At 43.8% G+C, this 12,497-nt stretch overlaps 1 protein-coding gene across 1 annotated transcript; it reads left to right on the forward strand.

Moving 5' to 3' along the window:
* The first annotated feature begins 448 nt into the window (after window positions 1-448).
* On the forward strand, window positions 449-12,396 carry LOC115139564 (XK-related protein 5-like). Its single transcript, XM_029677095.2, has 7 exons — window positions 449-670; window positions 2,148-2,331; window positions 2,904-3,088; window positions 3,875-4,087; window positions 5,530-5,699; window positions 7,521-7,632; window positions 8,064-12,396. The coding sequence occupies exons 1-7, from the start codon at window positions 544-546 to the stop codon at window positions 9,101-9,103; spliced, it is 2,031 nt and encodes a 676-aa protein (XP_029532955.1). The 5' UTR covers window positions 449-543; the 3' UTR covers window positions 9,104-12,396.
* Window positions 12,397-12,497: the final 101 nt, after the last annotated feature.

Below are 12,497 nucleotides of genomic sequence, written 5' to 3' on the forward strand. Positions count from 1 at the left end.
AAGTGCCATGCTTAGATTCATAAGGATGTCTAAGATGTAATTATTTTTTGTCTGGCCTGGGGCGGCAGAACGTCCAGGACATTGGTGATTTTAACAATGTAATTTAGATTGAAAATATTAGGCTATATTATTGACATTGAACTGATTATATAGCCTACTAACCAGATGTGCTAAAATGGTGTTTCATTTGTAGCATAGGCCTATTAATTGGGCTGCTATTATGTTCTGTTCCTCCGACTTTTAGCTAAGATGTTTGTCTCGCCTAGGGCGGCAGAACGTCCAGGGCCGGCCCTGTCTAAATCAGGATAGCCACCAGATGAAAAGGTGTAACGTCTCAACGTCAATGTGACAATAAGGAGTTTAAACAACACTTACTTTACCGTGTAGTGCACTGCCTCTTTAAAAACTGCAGTGACGTCAAATATTTTTAAACGGGAGCCAGCCCGGAGGACGAGTACTGGTAGGTAACGGGATCCACCAAGGGAGAAGGATGACAATAATAATGTCCCCGGCTGGTTCCCGCGGCACCCAAGTCTCCGTATCATGATAAACACTGGGCCTGTCGCCCATATGATGCCCGTGGTGGCCCGGAGTGGGTCCTGGATTGCGTGGTGCCAGGCCATCCTTTTTGGTGTGTCGGGGCTGGTGATACTGGCTGAAAGGACCGCGCGTAAGTGGGATACCAAACGCTACAGTAGCCTAGCCACTGTATTCTGCCTCATTCACAGCATGTTCAGTCATGCATTGGACTGCGTTAGTGACCTTCAATTAGTTATATGCAATGGTAGAGCTCTTGTTTTCCGGGAAAATGTGTTATTATGGACTTCATGGAATGCGTATTTAGATAGCTAACGTTACTCGTCGGGTACAGTTCAGCATCACTTGGCTAACATTAGGCTAGTAACGTTAGCCACATTAGCTAGCTAGCTACTGTATGTGCATACGTTAATGTGAATGTGGCCCGGTAACATTGCACGAATTTACCACCGACCTTTCTGTTTCATTCTCTATACGTGTATAGCCAGTTTCATTGCGGTGTTGTAAGTTGAAGGCTAGCCTTTATTTCTACCGAGATGTTTTTAGTTTTTGTATGCATATCACACGCGGGTCAGTCGAAGGGCACGAAGGTCTCCTCCGCGCCGTTATCCGGGAAAGGGGCGCCGTGCATCCTTGTGTAGAGTAAGCAGATCAATGACAAGGTCGTCACTAGTTACCACAGCCACAAAGTCACAAACCCCTCCCATTTCTAAAATTGCGTTCTAAAAATGTCATTTTCACCCTGACCTTGACCCCAACCTAATCACACTGCTAAACGTATTCCTAACCTTACATTAAGACCAAAAACCACATTTTTGCTTCCATACATTTTTACGATAGACAATTTTGACTTTGTGGCTTTGGAAACCCAATGGACAAGTAGCACAAGTCAGAGAGCCCCAGCGAAGGCAACGGACTGCACGCGAAGCAACTTTGGCCTCCACACAGATGGCTTTCACCGGATAAAACTACCGTGCCTTCAATATGTAACTAATATTTATTTTCAGGGGAATTTAATATCTTATGCTCGTCTATAACGGTTCTGTACTTTGTCATGTATTTGTACGTTTTATGTTGACCCCAGGAAGAGGAGCTGCTGCATGTACAGTAGCTAATGTGGATCCAAATAAACTATCATGAGAGCCTCTCTAGGGCACCACCAACAGAGACAGTCAGTCCTGATGGATAAAACAGAAATAATCCAGATCTAGCCATCAAGAGCTCTTCTCTCCCCTTGCCAAGTGTGTGGCCAAGAGGCATACACATACATAGCATTTAATTAACAATGATCAATACATTTGATATGGCTTCGACATGTCTGTTTTTGTTGTGAAATAAAGGCAGAGGGGATTGTTTCCAAATATACCATTCATTCATTCATCCAGCCATCCACTCACTCACTAAGTCACTCACCTCACTTGTTCATTTATGTAACTGGCATTGTGTGCAATGGAATGTATCACCATTCACCCCCACCATAGACTGTACAGAACGTAACCAATATATTCTGTATGTAGGTAAATAGACCTTGTAGTACACTGATACACTATTACATGGATATAAATGTATAATATACCTATTTCTTCCCTCTGTGTGTGTGATCTATAAAGTGATCTATTGTGTAGGATTCTACCTATGGAATGAAGAAACGCAGTGGGCGGGGATGACCCTCGCCTTCCTGTTGCCGGGGATACTGGTCCAGGTGTTGAGTCTCAGGTGGTACCGTGACGATGGGGAAGACCACTATTGGTTCCTGACCCTCACACATGTGCTGCAACTGGGCATCTTCCAAAGGTGAGCCCACCTGAACAATCGCTACACCTGGGTATGTTCAATAGGCACAAAATGTAAGAAAACTGATTGAAATGTGTAGGTTACTAGCTGAACTTGACCGATTAGAAATGTCCGCTTTTGTTTTCTGTTGCAAAATGCTTTTGAACGTTTTGTTACAGTGTGCCTTAAAAAACAGGACCCTGACAACAGAACGATCTGCCTCAGAATGATAAATTGACAGAGAAGTTGCTTTCAGCTCAGAATATTTCAAAGTAACAATCATTTTGAAACCAGCCACTGATTTACTTAGTTGGATAAATAAGATATCCTGTCCTATCTGCCCTCTAGTACTATACTGGAAGTGATGGGCATTAGAGGTTACCTTGAGAGGTTTACGTCATTAAACCTACAATTTTTGCATTTTATGTGTAGATCATCTTTAGAATTCTACATATCTAAATTGCAGACACACAATCCCACCAACACACATCATCATCCACATCCACTATACATAACCAACTACCTTCTAGCGCTGCCCCCATTGCACAAGCTCTGTATTACAGCCATTGCTCTTTGTCTCCCCCGTCTGGCAGGTTGTGGGACTGCATGATATCCGTATGGGACATGCAGGGTAGTGCGGGGGAGCTCGGGGCGGCTGTGATGCAGCAGGCCGATGTGTCCGCCCTCCGCCTGTTGGAGGCCCTGGTCCTCACCCTCCCTCAGACACTGCTGCAGACCTACGTCTTAGCTGTCACTGACGTGGAACTCCACTCCCCAGGTAAGACACCACTGTACCCAGGTGATGCTTCATTTCATTCATTACAAAGAAACAAACATGTAGCCTACATCATATCTAATTAATTACTATGTAATAATTACAATTTTACTATCTCTTAGTGGGTTGGTATTCATAGAGTGCTAATCTAAGATCAGGTCCCATCCATGTGATCTTGTTAATTTTGATCCACAAGTTAAAACTGAACCTAAGTCAGTATTCGTACTCTGAGACACTTGATACATACAACCCTGGTCTCCTAACTGGTATGTTTTTTAAGTGCCGCAGAGTAGGAGTGCTGTTTTAAGATCAGTTTAGCCTTTTATATCACCATGAATAAGATTACATGGACAGTGGGGGAGCTGATCCTAGATCAGCACTCTGAGAAGCATATGGCCCCAGATCTAGGGTTGAGTTGGATTGGGAGTAATGAAAAAGCTGTCTGTAACCTGTGGTGAGGTACTATTGTAGTTTATACTAGCCCTGTCCTGAATAATTACTTAGAACATTTTCCCTGCATATGTCTGTGATGATGTAATAATGTTGGGTAAATATATTTTCATATCCTAAAGAGCTGATGACTCCTGAATGTTCATTGAATTGAATTAGGCTGGGACCCTTTGAGAAGGCTGTTAACAGCCAGTCACTTAAACAACATGTACTATACATGCCATTTTCTTAGTAAATACCATGTCATTTTTGTACCCAAAAATGTCTGTATACCTTAAAACATGTCTTAAATTTCTCTCTCTCTCCCCCACTCCCCTACCCACCCATCCCTCTCCACAGTAGCGGTGTGCGCAGGCCTGTGCCTGCTGTCACTGTCCTGGGCGCTGGTGCTGTTCAGCCGGGCATGCTGCCTGATCCGCCCGGGCCACCTGGCCATGCCCCCGGCCGCCCTGCTGTGCCAGCTGCTGTGGAGGGCGGGCATGCTGGGCGCCCGTGTGGCAAGCCTCATGTCCTTCGCCCGCTACTTCCACTGGTGGACCTGCGGAGTGGCAGGTGAGAGAGAGAAAGGGAGAGCGAAAGAGAGCGACCTGGGAGGGAGACAAAGAGAACGAGGGAGGGAGGGTAGAGATTTATTTAAGAAGGATCATTTTTCTATTTGTTTTTGAATTTTAAGACCCCTTGAAGTATAAAAAACATAAAAATTTGAATAAAAAAATATTTTTGGCCTTACTGCTATTAGCCCATACAAATGCATTTAATAACATATTCACTACATGGAACAGATATTCCCCCCCAAAAATCGAATGGAAGTTTGTTCCGAAGTGTCTATCCCATATCTGAGAGATATAAGAAAGATTAGTCTCCATATACTGTATACTTCCATTCATTTTGTCAACTAGTACTGAGGGACCTTCAGACAAGTCTTGTGAGGTCCGTGGGCTCCTAGAGCAAAACAACCAACATCCTGAGAGTCTCACCTTTCTACAGAGAGGTCATATTAGTGTGTAGCCCAAACTGCTCGGACGCTACAGACAGAAGTTGGCAGATCGGCTGACCCGACTTCAGACGAGACCCAAGACGCTTGTGGGGGTCGTCGAGCAAAACAGAGAACACCGTCGTGTTTGTGAGAGTCATCTCATTGTAGTTTGTATTCCAAACCATTCGGACGCTCCAGAGGAGACAGATTTTCAGGATGTCTCATGGTTTGACAACACCGCTCTGGCTCTGTCACCTTTCACCACAGATGTAGAAGTGTTACAAAGGCGGATGCGGTGGATTGAGACGCAGCCAATGTTAAACAAACAGATAGCTTAAACTGACAGATTTGTATAGGGATTTTTGTATCATGCTAATTAGACTTCTGCCCAGGAAACGGGGGTTATTCCATTCCTCCCACCAGACTCCTGAGACCCCGTCCCCACAGGAGGCCTTTTGCCTTTTGGTAGGCCATCATTTTAAATAAGAATTTGTTCTTAACTGACTTGCCTAGTTAGTCATGACGGTGAGAACTGGTTGCCAAGGAACAAGCTTTGAAGGACAACATGTGTTGCATCAAGAAGATAGATGCCTTTTATTGATTTTACTTAATATATATGTATTTATTTCTAATTTAACCCGAGGTTTCATAAATTTGGTATAATGCACGTAGAGGTCAATTGTAGGTCAAATGAGTTTATTAAATCAGTTGATTATAATTGACCATTTTGATTGGCTGTGCTGTCAGATGATTGTAAAGGATCTGGAATCTGCATTGATGCATTATTTACTACAACCAAGTTCCCTGAGTAAACACAACAAAATAACACCGGTCCACTTTCTTTCTCTCCTCCTTCTTTTCTCTCTCTCTCTCTGCACATCCTTTTTAAAATCTCCATTTGTTTGTGGCCAGGCACCACACCCTAATTGGGATAATAAAAAATATATATCTTAATCATATCAGAATCAACTTTAACCAGTAATCTCAGCTAGTTATCTATTTTTACGCTGACCTTCAGGCTTCCACTGGCTCACGGCTTCCTTCTGGCTGGTCGCCCAGCAACCGGAAATCTGCACCGGACCCTGGCGCTGGCGCCTGTTCAACGTCGCGCTGGGATTGGTCCACATCTTCCTCTTCCTCAACGTCAAAGACGGACCCTCGCGCTTTCGCATGGCCGGCTTCTACGTGGTACGTACGTACGAGACAGAGAGACACAGAGACTGCAGCACCCGAAATCTGAAGTCAAGTGTCTGCTGATGATCTGGTGCTTCTGTCCCCCACCAAGGAGGGCCTACAGCAGCACCTAGATCTTCTGCACAGATTCCGTCAGACCTGGGCCCTGACAGACCTGGGCCCTGACAGTAAATCTCAGTAAGACCAAAATAATGGTGTTCCAAAGAAAGGTCCAGTTGCCAAGACCACAAATACAAATTCCATCGACACACCGCTGCCCTAGAGCACACAAAGAACTATACATACCTCGGCCTAAACATCACTGTCACAGGTAACTTCCACAAAGCTGTGAACGATCTGAGAGACGAGGCAAGAAAGGCCTATGCCATCAAAAGGAACAAAAAATTCAACATACCATTTAGGATCTGGCTAAAAATACTTGAATCGGTTATAGAACCCATTGCCCTTTATGGTTGTGAGTTCTATGGTCTGCTCACCAACCAAGAATTCACTAAATAGGACAAACACCAAATTGAGAACTCTGTGTACAACATAAAACACCAAATAATTAATGCAGAGCAGAATTAGTCCGATGATCAAAATCCAGAAAAGAGACTCTAAATTGTAAATCCATCTAAAGGGAAGCGATTCCCAAACCTTCAATAACAAAGCTATCAACAAACAGAGAGATGAACCTGGAGAAGAGTCCCCTAAGCAAGTTGGTCCTGGGGCTCTGTTCACAAACACAAACAGACCCCACAGAGCCCCAGGACAGCAACACAATTAGACCCAACCAAATCTTGAGAAAACAAAAAGATAATCACTTGACACATTGGAAAGAATTAACAAAAAAAAACAAAGCAAACTAGAATGCTATTTAGCCCTAAACAGAGAGTACACAGTGGCAGAATACCTGACCACTGTGACTGACCCAAACTTAAGGAAAGCTTTGGCTATGTACAGACTCAGTGAGCACAGCCTTGCTATTGACAGACCTGTCTCTTAAGAGAAGGCAGGCTATGTGCACACTGCCCACAAAATGAGGTGGAAACTGCCATTGCATTTCACTTTTGTTAATGATCTATTTCACTTGCTTTGGCAATATAAACATATGTTTTCCATGCCAATAAATCCTTTGGACTTTAATTGGAGAGAGAGAGACTGTAGCACCTGGCCTCACCCTACTAGAATCTGAAGTCAAGTGTCTACTGTTTGCTGATGATCTGGTGCTTCTGTCCCCCACCAAGGAGGGCCTACAGCAGCACCTAGATCTTCTGCACAGATTCTGTCAGACCTGGGCCCTGACAGTAAATCTCAGTAAGACAAAAATAATGGTGTTCCAAAAAAGGTTCAGTTGCCAGGAAGAATTCAGTTGCCAGGAAGAAAGAATTCAGTAGAGGAGAAATTCAGTATGCTGCAACTGAATTGCCCGTTGGAGACAATAGGAAAGATCTGTTTAATTTAATTCTATTCATTCAGATTTTTGTGCATGTTCCGATTCAATTTCCTGCTTCTAAGTGGTACATATGATGAATAGGAGGACGAGGACTGCCATTCAGGGACAATAAAGATCTATCGAATTTAATTGAGTTCTGTTTGAATCTCCTGCTGCTTGGTGTCATTCGTTGTCTTATGCGTTCACCCCTGTGTCTTTTTGACGAGTTGTATGTTTTGTATTTTTTGGGGGGGCCTATTATTTCACTCATGTTCATATGGGCACACACATAACTGCAGATGCGCACACACACACACGCACTTTCTGTCCTTGCATTCCATTGTCCTGTCTTAGTCCTGTCATGACTTCTCCTGACCTCCCTCTGACCCCTTCTCCTATAGGCCATGCTACTAGAGAACACCACCCTACTAGTGGCAGCGTCCGACTTCCTCAGTGAGAAATCATGGGATAGCATGACCCTCCCCATCGCTGTGCTGAGCAGCTTCCTGCTTGGTGAGTCACTCTTTGGATTCTCCCCCTTATGTAGCATTTAGTTTAAGCCCCTGTTATGCCTGATGCCTGTGCACAGAACAAAGAGGATGTTAAAAACCTATTGTGTTAAAAGAAAACAAGTACTTCTAAAATTTATATTTACATTTAATTTAAGGCAAATGTTTGATACAAGAGAAACCTAAAATATATTTAGTCATGTTCATGGCTGTAAGGGATACATTGTCTATCTATCTAAGGCACCATGTCAAGCTTCAGACACAAGCAACTGAACCCCATAAGGAACTTTCAATCCCATCACCTTAACCCTTAGCCTTAACCTTTAATGAATACTATACTTTGTTCAGTATTGTACGTCACTGTCCATTCAAATAATCTGCATCACACAGAGCGTGTTTCTAAGTCTCCCCCTCTCTTATCTCTCCCTACTCCAGGCGCCACCTCTCTAGTCCTGTACTACCGCTTCCTCCACCCCAAGTCCACTGAGATCGCCACAGGCCATGGCCTCGGCCACCGCAACCACCACATGGGCTCCACCTGCCTGGAGGGCCTAGAGCAGGGCGAGTCTTCCTACTCCCTGGGGGGTGGGGGAGGTGACAAGAGCCTCCCCCAGGCCGCACCCTCCTCCCTGCACAATCACGGCAGCTTCTCCCTCTCTGGCGTGGCCGGCTCCCTCCTGGAGCATCCTGGGAGTTGCGGTCCCAGGCTGGGTAACTCGTGCCTCTGCCGCCACCACCACTGGCTCCTGATTCGCTTGGCACTAAAAACGAGTGACATAGGAAAGATCAACCGGGCCTATGGCTCCGGTGGCGTGGTGGCCAACATGGACGAGGACGATTACTGTTGTAACTCGGAGGCCACGGGTACAGGTGGCGGCAGGACTACCACGGCGTGTGGGGGCAACTACGACGGGGTCTCCGGGGCCTCGGTGTCCGAATCGCAGGGGACTAAGGTGGGCCTAGCACCCCTCTCGGACTGCAAGGAGGAGTTCCAGAGCGCCAGCGATGAGCCCATATCCGCCGAGACGCCTGGCGAGGAGGAGAGCGAGGACAGCCTGGAGGACATGCAGAGCCCACTGGAGTCGCCGGTGTCTGACTCCTTAAAGCGCAGCTCGCCCGAGGGCAAATCGGTGTTCGGGGACAGCCCCGAGCCATACTTCTGCCCCAGCACCACCCTGTCCAGCTCCACACTGTACTTCAGTGCTGACCCCCAGTCCCCCAGCAGCACCAGCAACCCCCGCCTGGACCGGGCCAGCCCCCCCATGGGCATGGCACGCCTCGGCTCCATCCCCAGCGACCCCGCCCTGCACAGGGACGTCAGGGGACTGCAGATGGGTCAGATGGGGCCTCGCTACACCTCCACACCCAAACTGGACTCTGGGGTGCAGGGGGACGCACCGCCCAGCATCCCTCATCTGAGTGGTCCCAGGAGGCAGCTGATACTGTCACGGCGAGACCAGGACGATGGATTTTAAGAACAAGGGAGGGAAAAAGAGAGGGAGGAGAAAAAAAGAGATGGTGGAAAGAGATTGAAAAGTCAATGGAGAGGAAGCATAATCAAACACAAGCCCAGCTCAAAGCTAGCTCATTTGAAGCACAAGTATCTTTTTTTATTTATTTTACCTTTATTTAACCAGGCAAGTCAGTTAAGAACAAATTCTTATTTTCAATGACGGCCTGGGAACAGTGGGTTAACTGCCTGTTCAGGGGCAGAACGACAGATTTGTACCTTGTCAGTTCGGGGGTTTGAACTCGCAACCTTCCGGTTACTAGTCCAACGCTCTAACCACTAGGCTACCCTGCCGCCCGTAATATACATTTCCTATAAAGCTGTCCGTTACCATTTCTTGCTGATTGTTCCGAGTACCAAGTACTTTCTATTGGGGATTTCATATTCCGGTACTTACTTTTTACATCAGTAACTTTAACCCAGTTCAATCAACGCTACCTCCTAATCAACCAAATATAATACAATAAACAAATAATACCACATAAAAACCTATTTTAAATGCTTCTAAAAAAATTATTCTAAGAAGTGGTGACGTGATCTCGGCTAAAGTGAAGATACTCACTGCAATATGTCAGCTTGGTATCTGAACTTTGTTTTGGCTGGCATTTACAGATACCGTATCGGCCAGAGTACCATCATTGATAGTATCAGTGCACCTCTAATTTCCTGTTGTGTTTTTGTTATTCCTTTGAAAAGACACTCACTCCCCATACCCCCAAACACATTGAACAGGTCAAGGGTTCACTAGGAACCAAACGTAAGCAAACGACCAAAACGGGGAAGGACTAAACTGAACTTGTCCTTTTGCAAAATGTTTAGCTATCATTTGCTACGGTGTGCTGTGCACTAATGACTACACCCCAGGTGAAAGTATACACTCATTTGCTGACACCGCTTAGGACAGACAGGGCTTCATAGTCAACTCGACAAAACTGTTTGATGGTGAAATCCCACATTTTATATGTCCCATTTTGCCTTTTGCGAAGTTGTTCATATTAACAAACTTATTTATTGAGCTAATTAATTAATATTTTGAAGGTACATTGTTGCAAAGATATAACTTTTTTTTTTTTTATTATTTTGTCTTAAAGACATGTTGAACATGTTAACTTGCTAAATGCAGTTTTTCCAATTGAGAAACTCTAAAATATGTTGTATTGTACTGTCTCAGGCGCGTGGTTGTGTTTTAAACAGTTTTCACACCTCAAATGTGAAGGTAAGTGGAAGAATAAGGGATATCCAAGACATATTTTGTGACAATGTTTTGCTGTGCTCATTTTTTCATCCCTTATAAGGGATCATTGTATTGTTGATTAAATGCTCTATAAATGACCCAGGGTAAGATACAGTGTCTTCAGAAAGTATTCACACTCCTTCACTTTTTCCACATTGTTGTTACAGCCTGAATTTAATATTGATTACATTGAGATGTTTTTGGTCACTGGTCTACGCACAGTACCCCATAATGTCAAAGTGGAATTATGTTTTTGAAATGTTTACAAATGATTTAAAAATGAAAAGCAGAAATATCTTGAGTCATTAAGTATTCAACCCCTTTGTTTTTTTAATGTTTTTACTTAACCTTTATTTAACTAGGCAAGTCAGTTAAGAACACATTCTTATTTACAATGACTGCCTACCCCAGCCAAACCCTTCCCTAACTCTGACGACGCTGGGCTAATTGTGCGCTGCCCTATGGGACTCCCGATCACGGCCTGGTTGCGATACAGCCGGATTCAAACCAAGGTCTGTAGTGACGCCTTGCAGTACCTTAGACTGCTACGCCACTCGTTATGGCAAGCTTGAATACGTTCAGGAGTAAAGAAATGTCCTAACAATCATGGACTCACTGTGTGTTTAACATGATATTTAAATGAATACCTCATCTCTGTACCCCACACATATAATTATCTGTAAGGTCCCTCAGTCGAGCAGTGTATTTGAAACAGATTCAACCACAAAGACCAGGGAGGTTTTCCAATGACTTGCAAAGAAGGTCAGGTTTATAAAAAAATAAATTTAAAAAAAGCAGACATTGAATATCTCTTTCAGCATAGTGAAGTTATCAATTATACTTTGGATGGTGTATCAATACACCCAGTCACTACAAAGATACAGGCGTTCACGCTAACTCAGTTGCCAGAGAGGAAGAAAACCGCTCAGGGATTTCAACATGAGGCCAATGGTGACTTTAAAACAGTTACAGAGTTTAATGGCTGCATAGGAGAAAACTAAGCCTGGATCAACAATATTGCAGTTACTCCACAATAATAACTTAATTGAACGAGTGAATTAAAAATACTCCAAAACATGCATCATGTTTGCAACAAGGCATAAAAGTAATACTGCACAAAATGTGGCAAAGCAATTTAACTATGGGGCAAGTCCAATACAACACATAACTGAGAACCACTCTCCACATTTTCAAGCATAGTGGTGGCTGCATCATGTTATGGGTATGCTTGTAATCGTTAAGGACTGGGGAGTTTTTCAAGGTAAGAAAGAAACGGAATGGAGCTAAGCAGAGGCTAAATCCTAGAGGAAAAACTGGTTCAGTCTGCTTTTCACCAGACACTAGGAGATCCATTCACCTTTCAGCAAGACAATAACCTAAAACACAAGGCCAAATATGCACTGGAGTTGCTTACCAAGAAGACAGTGAATATCCATGAGTGTCCGAGTTACAGTTTTGATTTAAATCTGCTTGCAAACTTATGGCAAGACCTAAAAATGGTTGTCGGGCAATGGTCAACAACCAATTTGATAGAATTTGAAAAAAGCTGAAAAGAATAAATGGGCAAATGTTGCACAATCCAGGAGTGGAAAACTGAAGAGACTTACCCAGAAAGACTCACCGCTGTTATCGCTGCCAAAGGTGATTCTAACATGTACAGTATTTACTCAGGGGGTTGAATTCTTATCAAGATATATATTAGTGTTTTTATTTTTCATACATTTTTTACACATTTAACATTTTTCTTCCACTTTCACATTACAGACTGTGTTGTGTAGATCGTGGACAAAAAAAGTAAATTACATCCATTTTAATCCCATTTTGTAAGAAAATGTGGATGAAGTCAAGGGGTGTGAATATTTTCGGAAGGCACTGTACATAGGCAACACATACAGAACACTGAAATGATGCTGGTTTTCATACTTTTCCCCGCTCAGGTGCTTGCCTATTCAACATTTTGTTACATAGGCCAAGGCCACAGTTGATGTAATAACGAACAAGCAATAAAGGTTATATTGGGTGGACTTGATGCAAAAATGTGTTGTAATTATTTCAACTTTCATTTAATTCAATGTACACAAATGAATGTATGAATTATATTATAATTTTATATCTACAGTAAGAG

Source organism: Oncorhynchus nerka, linkage group LG13 (genome assembly GCF_034236695.1).
Source record: "Oncorhynchus nerka isolate Pitt River linkage group LG13, Oner_Uvic_2.0, whole genome shotgun sequence".
NCBI classification, from domain to species: Eukaryota; Metazoa; Chordata; class Actinopteri; order Salmoniformes; family Salmonidae; genus Oncorhynchus; species Oncorhynchus nerka.

Coding starts and splice junctions, on each gene's coding strand:
- LOC115139564 (XM_029677095.2), top strand. CDS start 544: ATGATAAACACTGGGCCTGTCGCCCATATGATGCCCGTGGTGGCCCGG. Junction 2,332..2,903: donor CAACTGGGCATCTTCCAAAG/GTGAGCCCACCT, acceptor CCCGTCTGGCAG/GTTGTGGGACTGCATGATAT. Junction 5,700..7,520: donor GCATGGCCGGCTTCTACGTG/GTACGTACGTAC, acceptor CTTCTCCTATAG/GCCATGCTACTAGAGAACAC.